This window comes from Tasmannia lanceolata, unplaced genomic scaffold, assembly GCF_043159265.1.
Source record: "Tasmannia lanceolata isolate RefF3 unplaced genomic scaffold, GAP_Taslan_0.1 ptg000013l, whole genome shotgun sequence".
Lineage (NCBI taxonomy): Eukaryota > Viridiplantae > Streptophyta > Magnoliopsida > Canellales > Winteraceae > Tasmannia > Tasmannia lanceolata.
The window spans coordinates 49,024,469-49,040,668 of record NW_027518690.1 but is presented as its reverse complement, the minus strand read 5'-3'; the positions used below and the strand labels follow the sequence as shown (position 1 = coordinate 49,040,668).

Genomic DNA, 16,200 nt, shown 5'->3' with positions numbered 1-16,200 from the left:
TCTGAGGAATTCTATAGTCACGGGCACCCTTGTAGAAAAAGGGGTGAAAGGGCGCACCCATTGGTGTTATTTAATCATCTATACTTTTAACACACCCCTTCATGTGGCCCCTCTTTTTAGGGTTGGCATACACGAGGCACATGTGAGCGCTCTTTTGGGTTGGCAATTACGTGTAAATTTTTAATATCAAGGAGTATTGAACCCATGGCAACTGCTTTGTTACCATGTGAAACAACCATTTACTCCAAAAGCTTTAAGCCTCTGGGGATGGTGTTGTTTAATCTTTTATACTTTTAACACTCCCCCTCACGCATGGCCCCTCTTTTTAAGGTTGGCCTACACGTGGCACATGTGGCTCATCTTTTTTGGGTTGACCTTTACATGTAGAATTTTAAAATCAAGGAGTTTTGAACCAAGGGCAACTGCTTTTATACCATGTGAAAACAACCAATTACTCCCAAAGTGGTTGTTTCACAATTAAATCTACGAGCGAAAACACGATCTTCCACTATGAGAAAACAGATTACAAATATTTAAAAGAGATTAACCTTCAGACTTGCGAACTCGCAAACCTCAACAATTTTCCCTTTGTCCTCTCAACCAAGACAGTACAGTGAGAACCCAAAATAATTGAGAAGCAACCCAAGAGAAACTCAAGATAACGCTCTACCTCTCTCTCTCCCTTTCTTTTTTTCTCCTCACCTTGTTCTTGCACCGTCCACACCCTTGATTGTAGGCAAGGTTTTAAATTTCGACCGAAATCCAAAATGTTCCGAAACTGAAATTCCTGAAACGTACCAAATTTCGGTAGAAATTATAGAAATGTCAGCCCAAATTTAAGATAAAATATTAATTTTTTATTCCTTTACAGATTTTCAGCCGAAATGACTGAAATTTCAGCCCAAAAAACAACATTTTGAGCACCCGTTACTGAATTTCGGCCGAAATCTCAGGAGTTCGATTTCAGTTTTGGATAGGACCGAAATTACCTCCGAAACTGAAATTTAAAACCTAGGTCGTAGGTGTGAATGAACCTCTATACCAATGTTTTCCAAAACATAAACACAAGACCCTTTCTCGTTTTAGTTTCCCACAACAACCCACACAATCCTAATTAAAATAAGGAAGGTAGTGGTTGTGAAAACAAGGTTAAACTACCTAATGGACATCGATCTCTTTTCTATCACCCATCAAAGCTCCTCAACCCGAACTAACCCTTTCTTGTTTTAGTTTCCCACCACAACCAACATAATCCTAATTGAAATAAGAAAGCCAGAAAGGTAGTAGTTGTGGAAACAAGGTTAAACTACCTAATGGGCATCTCCTTTCTATCACCCATCAAGGCTTCTCAACCCTAAGTTTAGGTATCACTATGGGCATGTTTGGATGTAGTTATTTTGTTTTTCCGGAATAAATATTTCTTAAAAAATTTACTTTCCACAGTATGGATATCCCACCGTTTGGATGTACAAAATCAAAAGCCCTTTGGAGCTTCTGAACAAAAGCCCAGCAACTCAAAGAAAAATCAGAGAATCTCTAAACACAGCCTTTGTTTACAAGGGCATGTTTGGCAACCATGGAAAAAAAAAATATTCCGTGGAATAGGGAAAAAGACCCAAATCTAAGTCAGGGTCACGATCCATTTAGGACCATCGATGGGAGTGTCTTGGACGCAATTAGTGCTTAGGATTAGGGGAGGGAAGAATCTGGAGAGAGATTAGGAGCATGTCATGGACACAATGGGCATTTTGAATATTACAAAAATGCCCCTATTGAATAGGCAATAGACAAATGAACAAAATATGAATGGCGTTTTCCTTCATTGGTACACCATTCGAATCTAGGACGTTCCATCAGAATTTTTGGCTACGGCTGGGTCACGAAATAATTTCGAATCATTGGGGATATGGATCCAATGGTCACGGTTGAATCCAGCTGCTACGTCCAAATCCTGTCCTCTAATCTTCGGATCATTCTGATACATTGAATCGTCAAGGGTCATTGGCAATCCTATTGTAGTATGCACGTCTACGATACACGTTATGTACTTTAGAAGATGTCTCCAACCCTCCATTTTCTAAATAGGAAAAGACTATCAAAAATCAAGGGAGGAGCGGTTTTCTCTAGCAGCTCGAAAAAGCCCGGGCTCGCTTACGGAAACTGGAAATGGAAGCAGATGAGTTTAGAGTGAATGGATACTCTGAGATAGAACGAGAAAAAGAGAATTTGATTAATGCTACTTATAATAATTTGGAACGATTAGAAAATTTCAAAAATGAAACCATTAGTTTTGAAGAACAACGCCCATCAAATAGAGATTTTTTCTTTCGACTATATTTCGATTGTTAATACGATATATAAGGACCGCTACTACAAGCAGTACTACACCTTTGATCGTGAACTATCGATTGCTTGTTGAACCCTGTGAATCACGTGAAAGTCGGATACTCCAAATTCGGGGGTCAAAGAGTTTAATAAAACGTTCTTGGTGGACTGTAAAATGAAATTTCAATAAAATAAGGAGTCTTTATGTCTCGTTACCGAGGGCCTCGTTTCAAAAATATACGCCGTCTAGGGGCTTTACCGGGACTCACTAGGAAAAGACCTAGATCCGGAAGTGATCTTAGATAACAGAGCTCCATCTGTTGTGTTTCCCTTGGGAGGAGTTTGTAAATCCTCCAGGGGGTCTCGAGGTGCTTGTTTTGTGGCTGTCATCTGCTGCTTGGGCCACTTGGGAGGCTGTTTGGAGCTGCTGTCCTCTTGCTTTCTCCAAATTTGGTTTCATGGAGAGCCTTTTGTTTGGCTGCTATTGTCCTCTGGGTTTTGGCACTTTTCTCCCTGGAGAATGTTGTTCTGATGTTTTTTGTGCTAGCTTTTTGTAGCTAGTTGGCATTTTCTTTTCTCCCTGGTTTGCTTGTTTCTTGTTGGTGTTTAGGTCCCTTCTTTGGGATCTCTTGCTCTGCATGTAGAGGGTTTGCTTTCGAGCTTCATGTGTAATCTTTCTTCTATTTAATAAATCTGGTAGGGGTCTTGCCTAACCCCAGCTTACCCATAAAAAAAAACAGAGCTCCATCACCCGCGGCCTGTTATTACTGCACTATAGGGAAGTATGTTGTTCAATAGGTCCCTGGAAAATCAATTTTAATTATTCATTAGATTTCTTATCAGTTTTTTTTTTTTTTGGGTGTGTGTGTGTACGCGCCCATTGGACTACCTTTAAACTTCCAGACTCTTGTGATGCCATATTAGCCGGGAGGATAGACTGGTCTGTGTTGGTTGCATCCACTGGTTTGGATCACCCAAATAATGTAGGCCCCGCTGTGTTTTTTGGGCTTCACGTGTTTTTTGGGATACTATAACCTTCAATTTTCTAAAAAAAAGTCTAACGACCATCAACCTTCGTCAACGAAGCACGTATACTTGATGAATCTTGGTTCATTTTATAATTTGTTTTTGAGTCACAATCGGTTGTCATAATCTTAAGGTCCTGTTTGTTTTAGATTATGACAACCTATTGTGGAGTCCCCTAAACAAATAGGGCCTAAAACGGACAAGGCCTTAGCATAAATATGCTGCTTGTTCTTTCACAAGTATGCTAATAAAAAGTCTAAGCATTTGTAAACTAAACTTATCAATTCAGGCTATTTTAGGAGTGGGTTTCACCTCCGTCGTGAATAGGTGCATCGCCCGAAACCAGCCCATTCAATTTCCCCTGTATGGCTTCTGGAGAACAACCCCAAAAGGAAAATATCCAACAATTCAATTCACACTTGGGAGTAAAGTCCTCTAATTATGTGTGAATAGTTTAGGTGCATCGCCAGGATAGGATGTTGATGGACCTTTGGTCCTGGGGATCCGATCCAATTAAAATGAATCTCGAACACATTTAAAATCCATGGTTTAGAAATTGTGAGTCCAAATTTCAGAATTTGTGGATTGTCACTTGGAGATGGCTGAATCCGATCCAAGTTTGGACTGTTGACACCGTTGTGGGCAGCATTGGGATGCTATGCGAATGTTAACAAAGTACTTTTATTGGCACTTTTCAAAGAAATTTTTTTGGCCCTTGATAGTTGAATCCATTGATGAAGCAGGTGGGACCATGGTTTCAAATTTCGGTTCTGATCTCCACCGAAACCGAAATTTCGGCAGAAATTTGACGAAACCATTAGATATAATATTTTATCTTATACCAAATTTCGGCTAAAATTACCAAAATTTCAGTAATTTTAGCAGAAATATGATGTAATTCCTGACATTTCAGACAAAATTTTGGTCGAAATTGTGTAACGTTTTGTTACATGCCTAATCGGCCATAACGCAAATCAACAAAAGTAAAGATTGAAAAATGGGGGAGAGAGGTTGATTCGAGGCAACCGGACCTCCTAGTAGCTCAAATTGAGAGGAACCATGACTCTCCTACAAAGTTTCCTTTGCTGCAGAATTCTTTTCTTCCCCTCCTTTCATTCAATTACAACCACATAAATACAAATAAGAGAGAATGTCACATCACAAGTCTATCTGCCCACTTACAAGACACATCACCAATAACTAAACCCGTAACTCTAAAGCGCATAGCCTCTACATAATAACTAGATAATAACTACCCATACATACAAGATTAACCTACAGATATCACGTTTTGGGTATACCCGATTTCAGTTTCGGGGTTGGCTGAAATCCGAAATTTCTGATTTCGGTCGAAATTTTAACCCATGGGTGGGACCCCATCACATTTGTCTTTTAATCTCATAGGTTTTGCTGTGGCCCACAAGATTAATGGCACGTGTAGGGTGATTAGGACAGACATGCAATATAAGTCAGTGCTGAGAAATGAAATTAAATTTGAGGTGAAGAGGGAAACGAGGGTGGTATTAATGATAGAAGACCGTTGAAAGAGAATAGGGCTGGCAATTTCACCCGAAAAAGCGGGGATCCGCCCCGCCCCGCCCCGTTTGGGGCGGGGATTCCCCGATTTGAGAGGGGAAGGGGATTTTAAAAATTCCCCGGTGCGGGGAGGGGAAGGGGAAGGGGATGGAGTTGTCCCCTCTCCGACCTGCCCCGCCTCGCCCTGTTAATCAATGCCATTTTTTTGTATATTTTAAAGTGTTTTTTTTTAGGAAAACTGCTAGAAACTCTGTGGATCGGCTACAAGATTCCCCCAAACATAGACTTAGCTTGTCTTTTCCTTTTAATTAGCTTCTGAGAGCATTTTGGGAATTATAATAACATTTTGACAGATGTTGAAATAATAAAGACAAGCTGAGTGAGTGAGTGTATGCAATTATCAAAAAATCGTAGTGCCAACATCGGTAGCCAAAATAAATTGCATTTTATTATTAAAAGTATGGTATGGCCCGCACCATACAATGATCCAAACCATCCATTAGATGGGGCACACCCTAAATAGGTTGTGCCCCAAAAATCATTTCCATAGGTTGATCCTAACCCTCCGATCTATAGAGGAATAGGATCATTCAGTACCTCTACAGATCGGAGGGTTAGGATCAACCTAAGGAAATGATTTTTTGGGCGCAACCTATTTAGGGTGTGCACCATCTAATGGACGGTTTGGATCATCCTATGGTGCGGGCCATACCTTACTTTTAATAAAGTCAGGAGTGCGATCATCAGAATACAATAGTGCTCATAACATTTCCCAAAATTAATGATCCAAAATGGGGTTTGGATGTTGGGTACTCTAAGTGGCACGCTATGATAACACTTGATCTAAAATTGAAGTTGGATCGAATCCAATTAGCAATGTGCGGAAATCCCATCATCCAACAACAGCTATTGTCGGTCCAATGGGTCCATCCATCCATCGTCCACACACAAATACCGAATATGGATTTGCCCTCTCTTATTAAATTTTCAAGTAAAAAAACACTGCAAACAAGTGAAATCTGAACGTTCGTTGCTGCCCAGCATTTCAATCAATATATAAAGAAGAGAAGACAAACTCCTTATACCAATCTCTTGCTAATTTAATTAATAGCTAGCCTATCGATTGTTAGTTTATAACATTTTTATATATTGAAATTGCATCAAGTTGATTAGGGACACCCAGCATTAGTGTATCAATGACTAAAGAGGGGGTGATGTTGGGGCGGGGCGGGGCTAGGATTTTGTCCCCGAAGGATGCGGGGAGGGGAAGGGGATTAGACATTCCCCGCGGGGAGGGGAGGGGAAGGGGAGGGGGGAAATTCCCCGCAGAGGGGGAGGGGTAGGGGACCCAACATCTGGCCCCGACCTGCCCCGTTGCTAGCCCTAAAAGAGAACGTTGAGACCACGGGGTGGCAGTTAGGATTCGAAATATTTTCAAATAGTCCGTTGTAGCATCGCGGTCCCATCTAGGCCACAAATGAGTGTGCGCGCACATGCAGAAGACCTTTTTTAATGTGACCAATGATGAAGGATCTCAAAATGGACGGCTAGATCATCATCCAAGTGTTTACATTGCCATGTGGAAGTGGCCTGCACCATAATAATTAAATTCATGAAGACCAATTTATCCATATGAAGACCCTATCTATAGCTGTTGGGTCACACAAATGTGACTTCCATGTGCAAAAGATAATAAAAAAAGAAACACATGACGAGAAGGAGAAGTTTCCGAAAGATCTTTTAATAGAAAATGAATTTTCAGCCGACCAAACCTCTGTCCAAATATCCAACTAGAGAAGTTTCAAGGAGATTTTGGTTAGGGAAATGTTATCAGCACAACTTTATTTTGATATTTTCACAAACCCTGCTGTCTTTTCTTTTTTAATTGGCTGGTGACTGCATTTTAGGAGATGTAACTAATAACCTTAAGACAGTTCTATACGGTAGATGATTTTTTCATCCCCCCGTAGGATGGATACACACTCCTTTAACGTGATTTTAGGTCAAGAAGCATTAGAGTCTGCTCACAATTCACGTAAAACACTGTGGTGTACTATCGTAACGATCCACCGAGGGTGAAAAAATCATCTCCCCTCTTTAAACACTAGGGACCTTCCATCTAGTACGATGTGCCAGCGAGGACGCTGGGCCCTAAGGGGGGTGGATTGAAAGATCCTACATCGGAAATGGAGGAATAGTTACTGTGCTATATATGTGGATTTCTCCTCTCCCTATGTAGACGTGTTTTCAGCATCTCCAAAAGGCGGGCTCCACGGAGTGGGTCGGACACGTTAGTGCTACTGGAAAACAAAACCGGGGAGGTTAGATGACCTAGAACCGGACACGTGGATTTTTGAATCCATGTTTTTAGTTTGAAAACAGTGTAAAAGAGGGTATGAATCAAGCTGCTCGATGCTGTCCTGGCAAAGTTTCTTGGATTTTAAGCAAGAAAATCAGGTTTTAAAAATCTCTCCTACATCTTATGATTTCTAAAACCTGGAAATATGGGAGGATCTGCTACTCTCTTGCTGATGGGAAGAAGGGAGAGAAGTAAAAAATGAGTCAAAAACAGCGGCTGGTCCTCTTCTTCTCTTGTCTCTAACCCTCTTTTACACTGTTTTCAAATTAAAAACCTGGATTCTAAAATTCGCGTATCCAAACTTTTACACTGTTTTCAAATTAAAAACCTGGATTCTAAAATCCGCGTATCCAAAGGGGCCGCTTGGATATGCGGATTTTAGAATCCGGGTTTTTAGTTTGAAAACAATGTAAAAGAGGGTCATGATCAAACTGTTGGTATGTTGTCCTGGCAGCATTCTTGGATTTTAAGTAAGAAAACCAGGTTTTAGAAATCTCTCCCACATCCTGCGATTTCTAAAACCTGGAAACATGGGACCCATCAAACGATGGGACACTTCAATTACACATTTAAACTCCAAATTCCCGCCAAAAGTGTTTCATCTTCATTATCACCAGACAACTAGTTCGGTACCGGATAACCTCTTAATAGACTTAACTACTTCCTCGACCCGCATAACGGGATAAGGAGAGGGCAGTATGTTAGGGATAAAATCGGTATACCCGGTACCGGCCCTCGCACCAACCCCAAGTACAAAACCCGCTCAAAATAGACTCATATAAGGGAACTATCGGTACCGAACCAATTCTCCCACCAAATCCGGGCCACGTGTATCACCGAGGCTGCTCTCCCTAACATCGGCATCGACTCTCAAGAAACCAGACACGATCGAGGAAATCCCGCCGTCAAGCGACTAGTCCAGGTGACCGTTACGCCAAATACGCCCTGTACGAATTCAAAGATTTACACCAAGGCTACCACCCTCCATCTCCGCCCAAGATTTTAGGAAATCGCGCCCCACGATTGTAACCGCCGCCCATTACGTCCCACGTGGACCAAAATCAAGGGCACGACTAATGTTGTGGACGTCGTGGGTCTCATCCCCTATAAAAGGGCATCTACGCACTCAAGCAAAGGATTGAACCCAATTTCTCTTCATCTGTCTGGTACCTTGGATTGGCCCTCCCCCTACTCATTGTCCATTATTTGTGTTGCCCATCTCTGACTTGAGTGTCGAAGTGCAATCGGATCTTGGGCACCAACAACTTTCAAAACAGAGCTAAATTTCGAAAATAAAAATGCAGGTGTAAATGATTAAATGTCCTTCTTTAAGAATTAAAGTTGTGTTCGGCAACAATTCTCCGCCTTTATTATTAGTTGCGGTGAATGAGAAATCCTAGAGCCTACATTCATGCAGCTACGCCCGTTTCTTTAAATTCCTATTTATTTGTCTCCATAGGATGTGGGATATCACTTCGGAAGATTCTCATAATCCCATTTATGCTTCTTATGTGAAAGAATTTCTACAATGGTTACCGAACACACCCTAAATTTTTAAATAAATGACATTGTTATTGTACTAGAGATAGTTTAGGTCCAATTAAAATAAAGGATAGGATGTTAATGGACCCTAGGCTCCTAGGGATCCGATCCAATTAAAATGAATCTCGAACACATTTAGAATCCAAGGTCTGCAAATTATGAGACAAATTTCAGAATATGTGGATTGTCACTTGGAGATGGCTGAATCAGATCCAAGTTTGGACCGTTGACACCTTTGGGGGCAGCATAGGGATGCTATGCGAATGGCAACAAAGTACTTTTATCGGCACTTTTCAAGGAAATTTTTTTGGCCCTTGATAGTTGTATCCATTGATGAAGCAGGTGGGACCATGGTTTCAAATTTTGGTTTCGGAATGCATTTTGATTCCCACTTAAACCGAAATTTCGGCCCAAATTTGATAAAACCATTAAATATAATATTTTATCTTATGCCAAAATTACCAAAATTTCAGGAAAATATTATATAATTTAAATATCGAGATTTTTGGATGATTTTCCTGAAATTTCAGTCGAAGCTTGGATTTCGGTCGAAATTTAAAACCATGGGTGGGACCCCATCACATTTGTCTTTAAATCTCATAGGTTTTGCTCTGGCTCACAAGATTAATGGCTCGGATCATTGGCACGTGTAGGGTGATTGGGACAGACATGCAATATGAGTTAGTGCTGAGAAATGTAATTAAATTTGGGGATTTTTGCTGATTAGCCCCTAGATGGCAAAATAATTGCTTATTAGTCCCTCAGAAAAGCATATTATCTTAGTAGTCTTACATTTAGAAAATATTTGCTAAAAGGTCCCTAAAACTCAACTACGTCAATTTTCTCCATTAAGAATTCTAATATGGCAAATTAACCCCCAACCCATTTAATCTGTTATACCGTCTTTTGATTTACATTCCATTATTTTCGGAAAAAAACTAGGAAATAAGCAAAATATTATCTCTTCCAATATTCCCTTCGAAAATCCTTCAACAAAAAATTATTTTAGGAATTAAATAAATTAAAAATATCTCTAAAATAAATTAAACATGGTAAGAATAAAGTAAGAAATTTTAGGAATATTTTTCATTTCTAACTTTTCCAACAAATTCTCGTCTTGGTTGGATTGCAAGAAAATAACTCTGATGGAAGAGATAATATTTTGATTATTTTCTTGTTAATGTTATCAGCACTACCATATTTTGATGATCGAACTCCTCAATTTATCAAAAAGTAAGGTATGGCCGCACCATAGGATGATCCAAACCGTCAATTAGATGGGTCACAGCCAGGGGCGATGCACATGAGAGGAAAGGGGGACAATTGCCCCTCTTAATTTTTTGGAAAAAAAAAATATTCCTTTATTTTTTAATATTTTTTTTACTTACCCCCTTTTTTAAAAATTACGCCCCCCTTTCCAATAGTCCCTAAGATAGAAAATAAGTTTAAAATTTAAATTTTGCCATTTTTATCTCCCTTTTTTGTGCAAAATTTACTATAATTTTTGCCCCCTTATGCAAGATAGAAATTTTTTTCTATCTTAATTTTAAGATAGATAAAAAATTACTATAATTTTGCCCCCCTTGTGCAAAATTTCTGGCATCGCCCCTGGTCACAGCCTAAATAAGTTGTGCCCCAAAAATCATTTCCATAGGTTGATCCTTACCCTCGGATCTATTGAGGGACTAAATCTTAGAGGGTTGATCCTAACCTTCTATAGATTGGAGGGTTAGAATAAACCTATGGAAATGATTTTTGGGGCACAACCCGTTTAGGCTGTGGCCCATCTCATGGACGGTTTGGATCATCCTATGATGTGGGCCATACTGTACTTTTTAATAAAGTAAGGAGTGCGATCATCAAAATATGATAGTGCTGATAACATTTCCCTTTTTTATGTCTTATCTTCTAAAACAGTAACAACTTTAAAAACTTTCACAAGATTTTCGAAGAGAATATTAGAAGAGATAATATTTTACTTATTTCCTAGTTTTTTTCCTTGAATAATGGAAGGGAAATAAAAAAACACCAAAACCGATCCAATAGGTTGGGGGTAAAGAGTAATGCTAGGGAAACCGAGAGTAGGACCTAAATGGGGACCGAATAGATTGTTCCATGCCACAACATCACTAGTGACGTGAGCAATCCCTTGAGTTTAGGGAAATCATAAAAAAGTAAATTTTTTCTTGAACACATGGCATATTCTCATTGCGGGTCCTGTTTTAGGTTTTACTCTAGGTCTCCATATCATTTTCCTTTTTTAAAAGCAGGATTAGTAAGATAGAAAGATAATATGCTTTTCTTAGAGATTAATAAGCAATTATTTTACCAGGACTAACCAGTAAAAATCCCTTAAATTTGAGGTGACGAGGGAAACGAGGGTGGTATTAATGATAGAAGACCGTTAAAAGAGAACGTTGAGACCTCGGGGTGGCGGTTAGGATTCGAAATATTTCAAATAGTCCGTTGTAGCATCGTGGTCCCATCTAAGGCCGCAAATGAGCGTGCGCGCACATGCAGAAGACATTTTGAATGTGACCGATGATGGAAGAGTCTCAAAAAGGAAAAGAAGAAGGGTACTAAATTCTGAAGTCCGAAAATGCCCTTCTACGTTTAAATCATCGTCTTGCCCCTCAATCTACTCGGTGCTTTGTTTCAAGACCCTTTGAGAAATGTTATCAGCACGACGTTTTTTTTATATTCTCACAAACCCTGCTGTCTTTTATTCTTTAATTGGCTCAGTGAGTGCATATTGGGAAATGCAATAACCTTTTTTTCAACTCTTTAAACACTAAAAGACAAGATGGGTTAGGGGAAATATCATTTCCCGAGTTTTTATGTAGTCCCTTCTTTTTTCAAAAGAGTAATGTACGAACCACATCATAGGATGATCCAAACCGTCCATGTGGTAGAACACAATGTAAATAGGTTTGACTCCAAAAATCATTACCATTGGATGATCCTAGCCTTCGATCTATAGAGGAACTGCAACCTCTATAGATCGGAGGCTAGGATCATCCTATAGAAATGATTTTTTGGTCACAAACCTATTTACGTTTTGGCCCATCACATGGACGGTTTGGATCATTCAATAAATTGGCCCGTACAGTACCTTTTGAAAAATAAGGGTCTTTAAGGTCTTACACCATGTAAAATTTCATAAATTTCTCCCAACGACGAACAAGAAGGGTAGCATCGGGAGTTTCATAATATTCTAAGGCTAATTCAGTAATCTAGAAATATATGAAAAACGGATGATTTATATAGCCCATTGGATGATTGCCACGTGTAAGAATCTGCGTTGCAACAGCTGGAAAAACCTGACAAGCCAGACTGGCTCTGAAACGGGCGGTCACATGGGTGCGAAAAATACGGGCGGGTCCCACATAACCGGATGCCCATTTATTTTCCAGTTTTATCATCCTCACGTATAAAAACCGAGTTCCTAATCGAACTAGTCCTGTGGAGAGATTGTTAGGGTTTCTGATTGAGAGAGCTTTTTTTTCTTCTTTTTCTCTTCTGCACCTCTGCGAGACCCCATTTTCATATGCTCTGTGTTTTCTTCAGATTCATCACAGAGAGAGAGAGAGAGAGAGAGAGAGAGAGAGAGAGGAGGCGGGGAAGAGGGAGAGAGAAATACAAAGATTTTCAGATTCAGGATTTTTTACGTCTTTGATCTCGTGTCTCTGTTAGGGTTTCGATTAGAAAATGGCCGTTTCTAGGGTTTCTTTTGGTGCGATCGCGATCCTTTCTCTCATTTTCAGCATCGTCTTGCCGGAAGTTCAGGCAAATACTCATGCTCCTGCACCGGCTCCGACAAGTGACGGTGAGTTTCCTGATCTTATAATCTGCCTCTCTTTCTTTTGTTCTGCATTTGTCAGTTTTTTTTGTTTTCCGATGATGTAGCGTTTTTCTTTCTTTTTCCTTTTTAATTTTGTGTGGATGTGTGTTTTTGTGTTCTCTCCGTTAGATCTGCATTTTTTTCTAGTTTTCTCTTCATATCTTCGTCTTTAGGCTTACTTTTCCGAGAATAGACCCTCTTTTAATCTCTCATTTCGTTTTCTTTTCCTTTCTCTCTATTTGCTCTGATTTTTTTTCCTTTTTTTTTATTTACGATTGGAATTTGTTGTGGTATTGAAGATTTGACGGTGAGATTCCTGATGTGATAATCCGTCTCTTTTTCTTTTATTCTGCATTTGCGTTTACTCCCTCGTTCGTAGGTTTTTTCGAGTTTTCTTCGTTATATCCAACATTGCTTGCTGGTTTTCCTTGGTTATTTCTTGCTTTGTCTATATGTCAGGGTTTTTTGCGATTATATAACGGTTATTTCTTGATTTGTTGTTTGCATTTATCAGGAACGTCCATTGACCAAGGAATTGCCTACGTGCTGATGCTGGTAGCACTGGTTCTCACATATCTCATCCACCCCATGGATGCCTCCTCCTCTTACAAGCTCTTTTGATTTGGTTGAGTGGCATGTGGGGGGGACTTTCGGCTGTAGGGAGATTTGGTTGCTGATGATGGTTTGGGATTTGGGGTTCTCTCTTTTTCATTTCTTCTTTCCTTCTCTAATTTCTGTTCTCAGGGATTCAGTTTACCTGTTCTACTTGCTTGCTTTGTGAGAGGTTACAGATTCTTTTCTTTTTCCTTATTTGTCTCTTATTATTCTTCTCTCTCTTAAGCCCTGTTCGTTTAAGATTATGACAACTGGTTAAGTCCATAACCTATTATTGGACTAAAATTAATCTTGATTTTGAGTCGAATGACAGGTTTGGGCTCACCATCGGTTGCCATAATCTTAAATGAACAGCAGGGTACTTAGTCTGTGTGCAATCCAACAGGATTCGGCGCAATTTGTTTGTGAAATCTCAATCCAGTTGGATTTTTCCAAACAGATAGCACGCAGAAACTAGCTTAAAATTTGGGAATTAAGGGGGTGTCGGGTCATCCTTGGAAAATGTATTGCCTCCCCAAATGCCTACTACTGTGTTGGGGAGGATCTTTTTTCGTTCTTTTCATGGGGATGGTGGGTGACGTGATATAATGTAAGGACCCTCTGGGCCTCTGATAAAGTTGGAAGGACATCATGATGTTTCTGCTACACCCTGCTTTTCCTTTTGAACAGAACTTTTGCCTCTCTTGTTCAGCCCTTACCCTAAATCCCTTTGCACCATTGAGACTTGAAAATTTTCTCCTATTTGTCGGAAGGGAAATGATATTTCCTCAACTGAAACGGATAAAATCAACCCCCCGTGACGGTTTCTGTTATAATGGTTCACTGCTTCAGGATAATTCACGGCCTTTAATGTTTTTCTTTGCCTTTAAAACTTAACGACTAACATTAGGAGGGATTCTATACGTCGGGGGTGTATCACTTCCCTTTTCGGAATAGTTGAGGTGGACAATCTAGAGAGGGAGGAGAGAGGAGGGAAAGACATATTGGTAGTACTGATACGCCCACGCCTAGAATTTGAGACTAAGTGTATTGCATTTTCGGGTTTTGATTAACTTCCAAATGTGAAAATGGACTCGCGCACTCACAAACATGATAGACGGAAAGCCCTCCTTTCCCTCTTAAATGTGTTGCTGGTGTTACCTCAACCCGAGATAGATTTCACCAACCCAACCCAACCCAACCCGAGCCTTGGGTTGAGGATGATCAACCCTAACTCAACATGCCTCCAAATAGGTCGGGTCGGGTTCAGGTTGAGTCCAGTTGGGTTTGGGTTGAGTCGGGTTCATCTAGGGCCAAACAGTAAATACAAGGAAAAAAAAACATAATGTTAAGCTCTGTTCGTTTTCCCGGGAAAGGAAAAGAAAATGTTTCCCGGGAATTTGACATGGCATTAGGAAAGAAATCCAGGGAATTTGTGCAGGAAAAAGTTTCCCTAGACTATTCACTTGCGTTGGAAAAGGTTTCCAGGGAAACTGCTTGCCCTTCGTTTTGCACTAGTTTTCCAGGGAAACGAAATCTGCGTGTGTTTTTATTAGGAAATGAAATCCCTAAAGGGTGGGAAAATGGGCTTTACCATGTCATTTTTTGCTTTATTGCAAATATTCCACATGTGTAATTATATTTTCCCTGGAAAGCAAGTGAACACCAGAATTCTTTCTTATCAAGGTCTTGTCAGGAAAAAAATAAGCTGTTTTCTAGGGATTTGCTTTCCTGGGAACGCAAGTGAACAGAGCTAAGAAAATCATGAAAAATTAGAGGATGGAGGTTGGGTCTAGTTGGTTGCCAAGGCCTCAACCCTAACCCAACCTAATCCAAGAAAATACCAACCCAACCCAAGCCAAAATCGAGTTGAACCCACCCAAGTTGGCACCCCTAGGAGTGGGTGCAATTTTTCTTGTACGTTGTCGGCTAGGAGAATTCCACAACCACCACATTTCTAAGAAAGCTGAGTGGCCAGAATTTTCATAGAATAAGTAGAATATTCTGACCCTAATTTGTTGATTTGTCTACGGACCAATATTTATACGCAAATACAGAGAAGGCGTTGTTCTCTTTCTTGGAAGTCCACATTTCTTGAATTCAAAGTCCTTTTTTTTTAAATGTACAAATGCTTCGGCTTATCTGAGGTACAGATGCTTCCAATGCCCCTGTTAAAAACGCGTTGAAATGGCATGCTCTCCTCCCGGTCTTGGAATTTGAAATCCACCAACTCCTGTTGAAGGTCTAAGACATTGAGGTCTCCCGGCCCCACTCGTGAAATGATGTGGGCCCCATTGATTTCAACAAATTGGGTCTTTGTCTAATATAGCTGTTCAATGTATTCTTCTACATGCTCTAATGATATGCCGTAGAGAGAACCAATTTCTACAAGATAAACGTACAGGCTTTGTAACAGTTTCTATTTCCTTCATGAATATTTACTTCTAGGGATTTGCTAGGGACCATCGCAGAAGGTCATGCAGCACATAGGATGAATTAAATTAATAAGAATGCATGAGAGAGCAGCCACATAGGATGAATTTAATTAATAAGACAAAATCTGAGCCTATGTGGCTACTCATGCAACAGCCCACCTGCCAAATGCCTTCCGTGATCGTCCCTAGCAAATCCCAGGTTATAGGGACCAATTCCTTTAGCTCTAACACATTTTTGGGTAGATTTACCCGTACTGCGTTATTGATTAAATACCTTTGATACAGTATGCAAGGTAAATTTACTTGAAAGGTTGAATATTGGTGAGGGTTCAAGTGCTTACTCTTAGAAGGCTGGGATTTTTAATTGATGTCAAGCGAATCAAAACACCATTTCCATCATCATTTGGGGCATTTAATCAGGTTGGGATTACTACAAAAGCCATGCTAGTTTCTTGCATTCAATACCCAACACTTCTCTATTATCTCTATTGCCATCACCCGTTTTAGCTATCATGAAATGTTTTCTCTCTTGGATCAACACA

At 40.0% G+C, this 16,200-nt stretch overlaps 1 protein-coding gene across 1 annotated transcript; it reads left to right on the top strand.

The window, feature by feature from the left end:
- The first annotated feature begins 12,214 nt into the window (after positions 1-12,214).
- LOC143890425 (arabinogalactan protein 41-like) lies at positions 12,215-13,437 on the top strand. The gene is made up of 2 exons (XM_077395095.1): positions 12,215-12,614; positions 13,144-13,437. Exons 1-2 carry the CDS (start codon positions 12,497-12,499, stop codon positions 13,248-13,250), a joined length of 225 nt encoding a protein of 74 aa, XP_077251210.1. The 5' UTR covers positions 12,215-12,496; the 3' UTR covers positions 13,251-13,437.
- The last annotated feature ends 2,763 nt before the right edge of the window (positions 13,438-16,200 follow it).